General features: G+C 34.8%; 1 protein-coding gene across 2 annotated transcripts in view; it reads right to left on the reverse strand.

The window, feature by feature from the left end:
- Positions 1–371: 371 nt before the first annotated feature.
- Positions 372–14,492, reverse strand: part of LOC107693921 (periostin-like) — a 26,227-nt gene continuing 12,106 nt past the window's right edge. Inside the window, exons 10-27 of one of the 2 annotated variants that reach the window (XM_016493467.1) lie at positions 14,115–14,263; positions 13,731–13,867; positions 13,330–13,460; positions 13,105–13,235; positions 11,954–12,056; positions 11,675–11,742; positions 11,494–11,539; positions 11,338–11,370; positions 8,710–9,393; positions 8,020–8,085; positions 7,642–7,734; positions 6,553–6,612; positions 6,406–6,465; positions 6,260–6,322; positions 5,142–5,228; positions 5,020–5,061; positions 4,727–4,823; positions 372–382 (exon numbers count right to left, since the gene is read on the reverse strand). In XM_016493467.1, the coding sequence (XP_016348953.1) occupies positions 4,771–4,823; positions 5,020–5,061; positions 5,142–5,228; positions 6,260–6,322; positions 6,406–6,465; positions 6,553–6,612; positions 7,642–7,734; positions 8,020–8,085; positions 8,710–9,393; positions 11,338–11,370; positions 11,494–11,539; positions 11,675–11,742; positions 11,954–12,056; positions 13,105–13,235; positions 13,330–13,460; positions 13,731–13,867; positions 14,115–14,263 (2,006 nt within the window). In that variant the 3' untranslated portion in view covers positions 372–382; positions 4,727–4,770. Of the gene's footprint in view, positions 383–4,362; positions 4,824–5,019; positions 5,062–5,141; positions 5,229–6,259; positions 6,323–6,405; positions 6,466–6,552; positions 6,613–7,641; positions 7,735–8,019; positions 8,086–8,709; positions 9,394–11,337; positions 11,371–11,493; positions 11,540–11,674; positions 11,743–11,953; positions 12,057–13,104; positions 13,236–13,329; positions 13,461–13,730; positions 13,868–14,114; positions 14,264–14,492 lie in introns of those variants that run through there. The other variant, XM_016493466.1, reaches the window with a different exon arrangement.

Here is a 14,492-nt window from a genome sequence, read left to right on the forward strand (position 1 = left end):
TTCCTTCACACTTCTTGACATGAAAGTCACAAGAGAGCACATTTTCCCCTGAATTTGGGCCTTTTGGCCTCCGGTGTTGCATACAAACAGCAAGGCTGCCATGTTGCCAGCAAGCTGCATTCCATCAGTCATTTTTACAGCTTTGTGTAAGACTCTGCAGAGCCATTCGTTTTACAGATTTGTGTTATTGACCTTACAGCCATTGATTCGCTCCACATTCTACTACTACATGATAAACTTCCTGATGTGCCCTGCTAGAGAGAAATGAGGCATGATTTTCAACATGCTGTTTCAACATATACTTTTATGGTAATTTGTATCTGTTTTACATTTTGGTAAATTGGTTGCCAAATTTAGGGTACGTTTATACAACAACACTGTACTAAATCCTTCGCATTTCTGAAAAGTTTTGCATACAGAGGAAAATGTTCACACAGAATACATGGATCCTCAAAAATACTTGTAAATGCCCTCTTTTATAAATTTGTACAGTCTTATTGATATGTTTTTCTGTTTATGGCCCACTGATGGTTCATATGAAATCACCACCATTGTAAAATGGTATCGGTTTAGTGTTTGGGAACACTTTTGTTAAACTCTCATGAAAGAGTTTCCTTTCATGATATTTTGACAACGTACATGCATCAACATATATATGAAAAATATAGTGTTTTTCTTTATCTATAAGCACTTTCAGTCTTTTGTGGACTTTTAAAAATGAAAAAAATAAATAAATCTTAATTTCTGTCATAATTTGTGTAAAAATGTATAGAAATTCTAATAAGATTTCTAAAATAATTTTAATAAAAATATCTATCTATCTATCTATCTATCTATCTTACAAAAAAAGGTGAAATATGTTTATATCCCTGGACATAAAAATGCACACAGAAACACCCATATTCACCCATACACTTTGTGCTAACTTGGTGACGGCTGTAATGTGCATTTTTTTCCAAGCAAGAAAAAGTTCAAGGCCATAATGACGTTCAGTGACAGCAAGAAGCAGAAGTACAGTTATTTGCTTGTTTGAAAGGTCTGAAGCCTCATGATGAAACAGACCACAGCCGCTTCAGTATGTTTTATGACTCGTTTGCTCTAGTAAAAACTCCTAATCACAGCAATCATCCCCACGTGCAGGGATGTTTTGGCAGAGTCTTTTGTGCACCACTTGAGAGCCTTTCATCCTTTCTTTAACTTAACACACAGCCTGTTCTTCCAGTGGATCTGTCACAACCGATACAAGTCCAAAACTCACACCAGAATATTCACTGTGATAGTTCCGTTTATGTTTTTGTATAATAATGATGCCAGTGAATGCTAATGTTAAACTTAATGATAATAGCCATCAACCATTTGTATCCAATATACAATGCTGTTTTTTGTGCTTTATTATGTCCCAATAACAGAATAATAGATTAAACAAGTTAACATTTAAACATAAAACCGGTAGTGTGATTTGGGGGTGGGATTATTTGTTGCTATGGAAGACGGGGGATTGTTCTGCCAAACTTTTTTGAAAACATTATTTTTGCGATCCATTGAGGATTATTTTGGATGGATGGATGGATAGATAGATAGATAGATAAATAGATAGACAGATAGATAGATAGCATACAGTAATAGTCAGTACAACAGAAGTGAACTGAAAAATATGACAAAATAACAGTCCATGATTTTAACTGACAGTGAGAAACTCAAATAAAATTAAATTTTTAATGATCATGTCTGCTGTTTTATTACTTAAATTCCTATTCAAACAGCAAAGCCATAAAAACAGTGTTTTTTCAGTTCTCTAGCCAATGGCACAGCAGAAGTACTTTTGACTTTCTCTGTTGGAGCCCATCTCTCAATACTGAAGCTGTCTAATGAAGGAGCTCCTGAACCCTGCAGGCATATCACTCATCACCTCACTCCCAATATAAATCACTGGAAAACTACATGCTTACAGCCATGACGACTTTATGTCAGATATATGACTGGAGTCAAAGACATGCCAACACTCTGATATCAGGGACAGCATCTTGTTACACAGAAGGAGGTGCCTCTCAGCTTTATGATTGCCTTTATTGCCATTACTTCCAAGTTAAGTCAGTTAATATTATGTGGTCTTTGTGTTTCTTTCAGAATATTAATAGAAATGTCACTCAATTAAAGGAATTTGTAGTAAACAGAAAAGTAATAGGTTACTCATTATTGCTAGTGTAAATGTTTTTGTTTTTATAGAGTAATAATATTTTTACAATTATTTTTACATTGTATTTTCTTTATAGTATAGTATAGTATAAAAATAAATATTTTAATAGTAATATTATATTTTATAATAATTAAAAAAATATATTCTGACCAGTCTGGCTCAGCAACACTAACTCTACCAATGGTGTGAGTCTGGGGTGGGGCTACATGTTTTTAGACCAATGGCAAGCAGGGGGAGTGGCTTTGAAAAATCCTGTTCAGAAACAGTCGTTCTTTTTGCAGTTCCATTCGTAACGGACTGTTTTATAAGATTTTCCAAATCAGATTGGATTCTGGACTGTAACTCTTGTATTGTGTAGATACTCAAGCAAATTTTCCCTCGGTTATCTCTCCAAACATGAGAAATGATGTTCGCTGTGCAGAAATGTCCCCATGCAAGAGCACACACGGAGAATAATAGAACACATATGTGAACCTGCAAGTTCAGCCACAATACACAAGACATTCTCTGTAGCAGATGTGTAGGTGGCTAATTCGTATGAATTCGTACGACTTCACTCGTATTTTACGAGTTGCACAATTCGTATGAATTTGTAGGAATGACCTACACCTAATCCCGCCACTAAACCTATCACTGGGGTCTAGACAAATCGTACAAAATCATACAAGTGAGGTCGTACGAATTCATACAAATTAGCCACCTCGTAAAATACGTAAGAATTGGTCATGAGATAGTGTTGAGATTGTATGATCTTTGAAAAATATCGGTCTTTAAATGCAAGATATTCTTGCTGATTTACTTGCTGTTCCATAACGTAAATATTAACTTATAATATTAATGCTACATTAGTAGATTAAAGTCACAGAGATGTTCATTGCTCACAGATCTTTTCACTAATATTGCTGTAGAATGAAAAGGTTCTTTGGATGTTTGCAAAATGTATGAGAACAAAGTAAGGATTAATTGCTATAATTAAATTATTTTATTTATTTATAATTGTTATTTTAGTATCATTAAGATATGCATAGGTTTTATGAATATTTGGAATTAATTTTTTATTTTTATATTTTCCATTTTAATTTTAGTTAAAGGTTTAGAAATGTTGTTGTGTTTTTGTCATTTTTATAAGTTATTTTTTTAAATAAATTTTTCATTTCAGTTTTGGTAAACTGATGCACTATATTAAGGTTTTTATTTTTATTTCCTATTAACATTTATTTATAGTAACAGCAATGTTTATTTTTGATTTTACTTTAAGTGGATAAATTGAATCAGTATTTAGTGTTTTTTAGCAGCTTTCACACCAGTGTAAATAATGGACCGCTTTAAACTGGATGATAGTGTGTCACATTCAGTTTAAAGAGTGTATATGCTATCTAAAACAATTTGCCAGACTTGACAAGGTTATCCTACCAATGAAGTCTGGGGCTTCGGATTGTTTTTATTAAGGAGCAAAGCTTTATTTTTTTCAGGCATAAAGACATCCATATGTCTTTATGTAAAGGCATGCATGCTGCTACAAAATCCCCTATGTCAACATATGTGTTTCTTTAACTCTACATTGTTAGTTTTTGCATTCACTTCATGTAATTTTTGACATGCTATTTATCTGGAAACAAGAACATAAAGGGATTAACGTTGTTAGCTCGTACTAAAGTCAAGATGAATAGCAAATTGACAGCAGAATGTGTGGAGACTGAGAATCAGTCACTTCAAAAGTGACTTTGTTCTTGGATACAAATGATTGGTGATGCCTATTATCATTAAGCTCATCATTAGCAGTCACTGCCATCATATTCATGAATTATATGATGAGAATGATTGCTAATGATGAGCCTAAAAGTCACAGTGCAATGTCTCAGCACAGTTCATACTGTTGTTCAATATCTATATGATTCATCAACTGAAATAGCTGCACCGCAGATTAAAAAATGAACAGACAGGTCACAGTTTTTTGGAGATAAACAGTAAAATCACAAGTAGAGGTATAAACAGAAAATATTTAATTTTATTTTTTTAACTCCATTGAGGCTTATTTCAATGTGATGATTTGAATTTCTGTATGATTAAAAAGGCCTATTTAAAAAGAAAGAAGAAATAAAAAAATGTAGATGTGAACAAATTCATAAAAAATGAACAGAAAATTCAAACAGATGGAAAGTTACAAGCCGCATAATTTAAAGTAAACTCAACAGCCGAAGATTTGCTGATCCTTACAGATAAAAACGCATTCATGTCTCTGAATGCAAGCACCACAAAATATCATGTGCACGACAAGCTCAATAACAGGCTCATACAGTATATATATATTCAAAGAAACAATATAAGCAGCTTAAAAAACAAACAAACAAAAATGACCAATGTCTCTCTTTATAACCACCACCATTTCAAGTAACCCTTATCTGAGTTGAAGTGGGGTGTGTGCCACATAGATCCAAGATATTACTGCATTGGTTTGTAATGTGTAAACATTCAATGCGGTTTGAAGTAACAGTGTATTTGCTGGGCAAACACACTGTTCTACAACACTTTCACTTTAGCTGGATCTTCAGGTAGAGTGAGCCTCATTCATCTCACTGTCTGGGTCTGGAGTTATGCCTGACCAGTCTCAGTCTCCGCCGTGATCCTGCGTTTTAGTCCACAAACACACACATATAAACAAAGCTGTTCTAGAAATGTATGGTTCATTTTCCTCTTTGTATTATGAAGGTATGGATTATGGTAAAATTGGGTATTAGAACAAAAAGACGCTGTACTAAAATCTGTACTGTAAGTGTCTTAATTGATATAAAAATAGCAAAAAAAAAAGCTGAAACACATACCTTGTGGTTGTCTGATAGCAGCTTGTTTGTTAGAATGGCCCTCTGAGGAGAAAAATAATTCAATTAAACCTTGGGCATTAGATCCGTCCTCATATTATTCACACAGTTGTGAAATCACTAACCCTTGATGATTCTGGTGATTCTCTCTGATTCTGTTTCAAGGAGGTCTGGAGTGTCCTTGAAAGATACAATCTTTGAAAAATCTGGTCCTAAAAGAATAATAAATAATAATAATTCATCATGTATGCATATTATATATAATATTAAATCAGATACTATGATTTTTATAATTATAATTAATGTAACTGAAGCCAGTTACTACACTAAAAAATGCTGGTTTATTTTTTTAACCCAAATGCTGGGTTCAGCCTGTTGGGTCAATTTATTGGGTTATTTTTAATATTTTTTTACTCAGGTGCTGGGTAGTTTTTCTGTAACTAAGTTGCTGGGTCATTTTTAATGCTGGGTTATTTTTTCTACCCAACCGCTGGGTTGAGCCTGTCTCCGAAGAAACAACCCAGAGTTACAGTCAGAGCGCTGGCTTTTTGCGTCCTACAGAAGAGAGTGGTTCTCAGCACCGCCGCCGATTTGGGGCACTTCTTCAGCGAAATAAAGGTTTGTATACAGTTTATTTCATTTATAAAGTCTTTACTGACCTGTAAATTATATTATTTTACACAATGCAACATAAGGACGAGATGTCAGTCAGTTGCGTCAGCAGCGGTCGTTTCGCACGATAGAAACGCCTTTTGCCTTGCATAACATAAATGGATTTTATTCGTTATAATACTGACTTTAATTTAATTTGATGTTAAAACATGTTCTCTAATGTCAGTACTGTTTGTTTATGGGCAGGTTATGGAGTCAGTCACGGCATCTTTCAGCTACGAGTGAAACGCGGGCCGCGGTCTGAAGTTCGCAGTTCCCCCGCGAACAGCAGCCCTTCACCGGCTCAGAGAATTAGCACTATTTCAGTAAAAGGGATTACAGAGAACGTTTGAATACACTTTAATTAAAATGTTACTTTTTTATTTCTAAAATGCATGTTGAACGAGTTTAAATGTATATAATATTGTAAACTATGCTGTATTTACCCAAATAAATTCAATTTGTCTTTTGTCCATATAAAAATGTATATATATATATATATATATATATATATATATAGGTTTTTCAGTCTATAAACACTAAAATGAAACACTAAAATCTGTAATATCAGAAGTGTAATATAATTTCTTGCCTTCAATTATCTGCGGTTCTGGTCGAACTACCCTGGTAACAGTAGTTTCCCCATCGGGTGCACCTTTGAATACAAAAAGATGAATATTTGATTTGGTTTGAAAATTTAAACTGCATCTTACCACTGTTTGATATATTGTGTCTCACCTTTAATGATCTGAGGGTCTTTCTTAATTACTCTAGTAAATGTGGTGAGCCCTGGTTCAGCTTCAAGCAAAAACAGAAGTCAATGACACAAACATCTGAGCAAAACGTAACTTACATCATATCATCATTTGATTTATTAGGCCTTACTTTCAACAACCTGGACCCCTGGTTTGATTACTCTAGTTATGGTGGTGATCCCTGGTCCACCTTTGAGAACAAGAAGACATGAGAACAATGGATGCACAAACCTCTGGGTGAAAGTCAGACTAACCATGAGCCAAATCAGTGAGTAATAGTCAATAATGAAAGCCTTAATCTTACTTTAGCTGTACTGCTTAAAGGTTCTAAAACTGATTCTTTCTTTTAGCTGAATCATAAGTGCGATCTTGCCAAGAATGAATCAAAACCATAGAGTATGGAGTTAAATCAAGAACATCTGGAGTAGAGCCATGTGTATGAGCCATGGGAAAACCAACGGGGCTTTATTCTGTTACGTAACTAGAGATTGTAATCCATGGGCATAAAATTAGACAGATAAACGAACATTAAACAATACTAAACGAGGACGAACCACCGCGTTCACAGCTGCTCTCAATAAAAATGTCAAGCTCTTTAGGAAGCTACAAAATAGTCTTACAGATCCCAAAGCCCTTCAAAATCATAAATCACATTGATTCAGAGGCATAAAAAAAAAAACAATACGGGAAAGAACATGATTATTGCATATGCCAAGGATTATGGGTGTTTGTGTTTGGCAGAAGAGAAAGACATATCTGAAGAAGTTGTGCTAAAGGGGAAGATTTAAGAACAGTCTCTTTTTTCAAATGTAAATGGCTCACCGATTCAGTGTCATTGAGTTTGATCACCCTTTATATACAATTATATACATACACAAATTGTATCCAATTGAAAATGTTTTTTTCATTAACTGAAATAAAGCTGAAATCAAATAAACTACAAATGAATTAGATGAAACTTCAATTAGAAAAGCTAAACTAAAATAGAAAAGCACATAACAAAATCACTAAAACTTAAACCAAATTCAATTGAATTTAACATTTAAAAAATACTTTACTAATATATAAATGATATTAAAATAACACTAAAAAGAGTCTACAATGCAGTTAATGTCAGAGAAAGGGCAACTTTTATCATTTCAGCAACACTGAGGCTTAAATATAGCCATTTATTACTAATATGTCAACTATAACTCATACACAACTCTCTTGGACTAACCTCCCTGAGTGATCGCATCAGTGATTTGTTTGATATCTTCGTCCTGGAGGATGTCTACGTCACCATGCTGAAACCTGTGCACCTTGGTTACATCTACAACACATGGACACACAATGTTTTAATGTTTTATCAGACAGAATATCAAAAACTACTTTGTTTACAGCCATTCTGAAACAAACTAAACTGTTAAAGTATTGGTAACTTGTCTATTTTCTTTTGAGAACAAACTTTTTGTGTCTCTTTTTTTAATCCAGTTCTTGCTGCACAAGAATCAGTTTTCAAATGTTTGATAAAACCAACTGGACATTTTAACCCTAATGTACTATACAACGTAACTACGAGCCTACACAATCAAATAAAGCTGTTAAAATTAATGACCTTCGCCCATGATTCTCTTGATTTCTCCCTCAGCGTCAATTTCACCATCAGATGAGGCACTGTGAGCTGAGCAAAAAAAAAAAGTTACAAAAAAAACAGTGGTTTGTTATTTTCAAATTAACGATGCTACTTAAAGGAATAGTTCGTCCAACAATGACAAAATCACTTGCTCACCAATGGATCCTCTGCAGTGAATGGGCGCCTTCGGAATAAGAGTTCAAACAGCTGATAAAAACATCACAATAATCCACAAGTAATCCACATGACTCCAGTCCATCAATTCATGTCTTGTGAAGTGAAAGCTGTGTGATTGTAAGAAACAAATCTATCATTAAGAAGTTTTAACTTCCGTCACTTCTGTCCAAAATACCTGTCCATAATCCATAAAGGTGCTATATAATAATCCTCCAGTGAAAAAGTCCATCCTCTGTTGTCCTTTTATATCAAAATCAACCAGTTTACAACTGTCTTGGACTGTTATCAAGTAATGTGGATTACTTGTGGATTTTCTTTGTGATTTTTTTTTATCACAAAACGGTTTTGACTCTCATTTTGATGGCACCCATGTACATGTAGAAGACCCATTGTTGAGCAAGTGATCTAATGCTAAATTTCTTCAAATCTGTTGCAATGAAGAAACACTCTCAGGCCATCCATGAAGCAGATGAGTTTGAATAAGTTTGGACATACTTTCAGTGAGCCTTGTGACCTTTGTAACAGACGGCTTCCCTTCATCAACTCGTCTAATTTTGGTGATGCCTGGTTCTCCTCCAACCACTTCTTTAATTATGGTGATGCTTGGATCTCCGTTAGTTACTCGTGTAATTTGGACGTTTGGATCTTCTTCAATCACTCGTGTAACTTTGGTGACGTTCGGATCTTCTTCAATCACTCGTCTAACTTTGGTGACGCTTGGATCTTCTTCAATCACTCGTCTAACTTTGGTGATGCTCGGATCTTCTTCAATCACTCGTCTAACTTTGGTGACACTCGGATCTTCTTCAATCACTCGTCTAACTTTGGTGACGCTCAGATCTTCTTCAATCACTCGTCTAACTTTGGTGACGCCCGGATCTTCTTCAATCACTCGTCTAACTTTGGTGACGCTCGGATCTTCTTCAATCACTCGTCTAACTTTGGTGACGCTCGGATCTTCTTCAATCACTCGTCTAACTTTGGTGACACTTGGATCTTCTTCAATCACTTGTGTAACTTCAGTGATGCTTGGTTCTCCTCCAATCACTCGTCTGACTTTGGTGACGTTCGGATCTTCTTCAATCACTTGTGTAACTTTGGTGACGATTGATTCTCCTTTGATCACACGTCTAACTTTGGTGACGCTTGGTTCACCAATCACCACCTTGACATTGGGACCTGAGGGAAAGGTAGAGATCCCATCAGGTGGCATGTCAAGACCATGATATTTCCCAAAATCTTCTCAGTACTTGTGAAAAACAAATTATTTAGAGACATTTTTCTTTTCTTGGCATAAAGCATGACTGTCTTTTTAGATACCATTATGCTGATTAAATTAAAGTTAGTTTTGTTTCCAATGTTTTTGAATCCATTTAGCCATTTTTCCTTGCTGCTTTTACTGATATGAACCACAAGTAAATCAAAGATGAGAATGGAGGTCTAAGCCAATTATTAATAATCACTGGCACTGTCAGAGCTGTTAATGAACACCAGGCCGGCCTTTCTTTCTAGACACTGCAACGGGGGTCACGTTTCGTGTTACTGCTGGATTCATAAAACATAAATTTGTATAATCTGCCAAAGATGAGCTAAGACATAGTGCACATGGAAGAACTGTCTGTGGATCAGGATCATAAGGTTTTTGATTGCAGGCTCAGCTCAAATGGTACTTTGTGTTTTATGATGGAATTCAAACAGTGTGAACAGACTGTATATAAGAAACAACTGTACAAAATAAAACTACATTGCAGACAATAACCCAAATTAGGGATCGAAGAAGTAAGCAATCGCAATTAAATCATTTTTGTTTAGTTCATAGGTGCTGAAATGCTAATAATTAAAACAGTTGTGCTGCTTAATATTTGTGTGGAAACTGTGATTTTCCTTGATATCGAAAGAAAGTTCAAAAGAGCAGCATTTATCTGAAATACTAACCTTTTCTAACATTATTAATGTCATTGCTGTGTTTTTTATCATTTTAATCTGTACCTGATGAATATTAAGTATTCGTATCTTTAAAAAATATCCTCAAACTTTTGAATGTTTGTACATACAGTATAATATACACGTTTGACACAATCAACATTTAATCAACAGTTGACCCATTTACTTTGACATGATATTGATTCTACTCTGTGTGGTTTTAAAGACAGATTGGAACCATTGTGACACACAGATCAGTAAATAAATGACACATGCAAATGTTACACTGTAACATCAACTTTCAGCCGTACAAAGACTCCAAATGATCTGACTTTCATTAGTCCCATCTGTATTTCATTTAGAACTAACTTTGTCATTAAAAAGATCTTTCATGGAAAAAGTTGGTCTATCATTTACTAATAAATAAGAGTCCCGCTATGGGATTGGGTCTTTTACAGTGTACCCTCGCAAAGCTTCTGCCAATTCTAGATCCGATTTATCAAGTCCTATGATTATAAAGTTACATAAAAGGATTCACAGTTTTAGCTATTGTCAGTATTTTGATATTCTATACTATAAATTTTAAGTATTGGATGAACCAATGTTGGGCTCTGGCAATTACACATATTAGCTCTACAAAATTGTAGGAGTTTAATTTGATGAAAGGTAGCCAGTGAATGCCTGCTACTGTAGTTTGAGATCCAAAGCTCTGCTTTAAGTCGTAACTCTCAAAAATACTGCCATTACCTAAGCTTTAATCAGTTTTTACCTTCTCAAATACACATTTGAAGCCAAGTTTCCAATAACATCAATTTACATAAATTCCATTTCAATTTTACCATACTGAACTTTGACATTCACTCCTACCCAACACATAGGTCTCCTGCCATGGTCTGAGGCAAAATCCTCTGTCTCTAATGCCTTTTTATCGGCTGTATCTGTCCAGCGACTGCCAGAGGAGATGCCAGTGCTGGTTCCAGCTAACAGAATAACATGTGCTCTCTCTTCTCTGGGACTCTATGAAGAATCGGTTTTCTTGAAATGCAGCTGAGGCAAAGTTCGGGCTTGTTGTATTGGATAATGATTGAGTAAATACACAATTAGAGCTCAGCTCAGTATTGCAGATTGAAAAACTGCAAAAACTGAATAAATGCTTATAGATGTAGAAAAGGAGTAAGTGGATGAGAAAATAATGTATACCTTTCTCAATGACATGTGTTGTTATAGTCCTCTCTGCAAGGCGAAACACAATATTCATTAATAAAAAGCATGTCCAATGTAATCCATATGCCGTTGATAATGTTATTATGTTATGTGGAACATAAAAAGAGAAATGGGGGATGAAATTGAACTTACTGATAAATGTAAGTGGAATCTCACGATAGGTGTATCCAGATACAAACTACACACAAACCAAAGCAAAAAATAGAACAAACTGATAAAACTGGTATGTGTGTTTGTTCGGTGATGTACTGAACTGTAATGGATGTTATATAATGCGAGTCAGTGTTCAGATATGATGTGTGTTCTGCTGTACCTTCAGCTGCATGTATTTGATGAGTCTCCTCAGCAGAATCAATATGTCTTCACGGCCAACTGGCAGATCTGTGAAATGCAGTAAAATTCTTTATTAAGCTCTAGGGGACTGTGTCTTATGGCTCAGGAATTGTACAGTTATATAAAAGGGGAAAAACCAGGTATATTGAAGATAAAGACCATCTATGCAATTGATTTTGATGGTAAACGTCCCTTCAAATAATGACATTTTAAACATATATTCACATATAGTCCATGCTCATTGCTGTTAATAATTCACCTTGAGGATATAATATGGTCTTCACTACATGAACCACTCCATTGGATGCCATAAGATCAAAATCTGGAACCTCCACTGAATTTACATGGATGGAGTTGTTAACCTGAGAATAAGATGGTGTTAATCATTAAATTACTTTTGTTATAAGTAAATTAAATGAGGAAATTATATATATATATATATATATATATATATATATAAAAGACATAAAATGTACAGAAAAATTATAAATACAAAAAAAATTTAAATAATTAATGTTGTTCTCAAAGATTTTTTTCAAGCCTAAGTGGGATGATTTTATAAAACCCTTTGAAACATACAGACAAATATAACTTATTAAGAGGACATCTTATTAAGAGGTCATTTCCTTGTTTTGGCTCTGTTTGTAAGATATCTGCGTATAAAGTACATTTACATTTACAGTGCTGATATCTGTTTTCAGCAAAGGAAGTATCTGGACATTAGGAGACCTATTGTTCTTGTTTTTAGAGGGAGTTGAGGGTAGAGGCGTTTCTGAGATTTGAGCTGTGTTTGATTGATGCAGTAAACTGTCTGGAAGTTATGATGTTACCGCTGTAGCAATGCTCCAAATACACACACAAAAATGCCCTATGTCATAGACCTTCAGCTATACACAAACACAAAAAGAGAAATGTTCTTAGCCCTAATTAGGATGAGATGATGTATGTTTTTTTATAATCAAGACAGCTTCATACTCAATGTTAACCTGCTGGTACGTTTCCTGGTAGGATTTACGTGAATGGTCTGGATTTGGTTCATGGAATTTTTTGAGAACAGACACAGGAAATGTGTGCTGCGTCTAATTGCATTGTCTGACGATAACAGCATGTCAGGTCCTTCCTCTCTTGTACAACCAAAATATTAGTATTGGCTCAAATTTAAAAGTCATTCTTTCAGAGTCTAGAGTTTTATTATGGAGTGTGCAAAGGCCTTTATACATTAATCTTGTAACTGGAAAAGTTAATTATGGGACATCTTTATCATAATCACTGTTGGGATAAAGCCAACATTTGAGGAAATTTCTACATTTTCACTAATTACAGTGTTTAATCAGATAAAGTTGGTTTGTGGTTAGTGCCTAAAAACCTGACCGATAAAAGATCTTAAAATAACAATCCCAGTGTACTTACAGACAGCACTTGAAGGTTGTGGCCCTGAATGGTCTTGAGAAGATTAGTCACTCCACCCTCCAAGCCTCCATTAATAAAGACGCCATTGCTAAAGTGGTAGAGCAGGATTACCCTGAGGGTGTTGATGTCGCCTGGATAACAGAATAGTCATAATGTCACTGTGAGGAAACAGACCTAGCAAAAGTTGGACATCATCTAAAAAAAAATAGAGAACAAAAGGTTTACTTTTCAGAAGAGTGATGTCTTCCTCTGTCAGGGTGCCAAAGGCAGCATCTACAGGAGCAAAGAGTGTGTATGATCCCTCCTGCTTCAGTAGATCTGTCAGTCCAGCACTCTCCATCAGAGACAGGAAGATTCTGGAATAATTCAGCCAGTCTATGAATTATTTATGCAATATTTTAATATAATTTTATTTTACATTATAGTATTTTAAAATGCTTTTTGAAAAACATTATATATTTTATTTTAATTATTTGAATGTTAATTGTAATGATTTTAATTACATGCAGACAGTGTCCTGTTAAATTATAATTATTTTTTCACTGTATTTAATAAATTAACTTTTTTACAGTTTAGATAATAAAACACTTAATAGTAATCATGTGAAGTCATGATGATAATCTCACTTGAAGCGTCCGTCTTTCAAGAGCAGCTCATAGATTGTTGTCTCGGATGGCTGGATCAGTGATCGCATGAGATGAAGGACTCCGTTACTGCCCTCTTTGCTGCCTCTGACCATACATGCGTTCTCAATACACACAGCCTAAAACACACACATAAAAAAGAGAATAAAATGATAGCTGTGCCTTGGACACTAATACAACATAGTTAGACAAGGACAGCTTTAAGGTCTGTGAACTGAAGAAAATAAAAAAAAGAGTATAACATTTAACTGCCTGCACAGTAAACATTTAAAAAGTGCTTGTTTTCACTCATGGAGTTTACACAATAATTGTTTGCAGGTCCTCAGTCTTTCACTAATTCTCTTTCTCTAAGTCTTTCTCTCTCACCGTGCGATAAATGAAGACTCGGAGGAGTTTTCCTCCCAGGGTTTCGAGAAGCTGGCCGCTGTAGAGGTCACTCAGAGAAACCTTAAGTTTCACAATGTGGTTTTCTAGAATAATCTTCAGGAGACGCTGATCCATGGACATTACCTCATCTGCATGACAGGTGAAGACACTTTAAGTTATGGTGACATTTTAACCAGACTGTGGGGCATTTAGAAATGTACCTATATTAACTACAAACTGAAGATACAAATTATACATTTTTCATCTTTTGCAGCCTTATGTTAAAATGCTTTAAAATGATTTTTTTCTATCTATCTATCTATCTATCTATCTATCTATCTATCTATCTATCTATCTATCTATCTATCTATCTATCTG

This window comes from Sinocyclocheilus anshuiensis, unplaced genomic scaffold (genome assembly GCF_001515605.1).
Source record: "Sinocyclocheilus anshuiensis isolate Anshui unplaced genomic scaffold, SAMN03320099.WGS_v1.1 scaffold694, whole genome shotgun sequence".
In the NCBI taxonomy this organism is placed as follows: Eukaryota; Metazoa; Chordata; class Actinopteri; order Cypriniformes; family Cyprinidae; genus Sinocyclocheilus; species Sinocyclocheilus anshuiensis.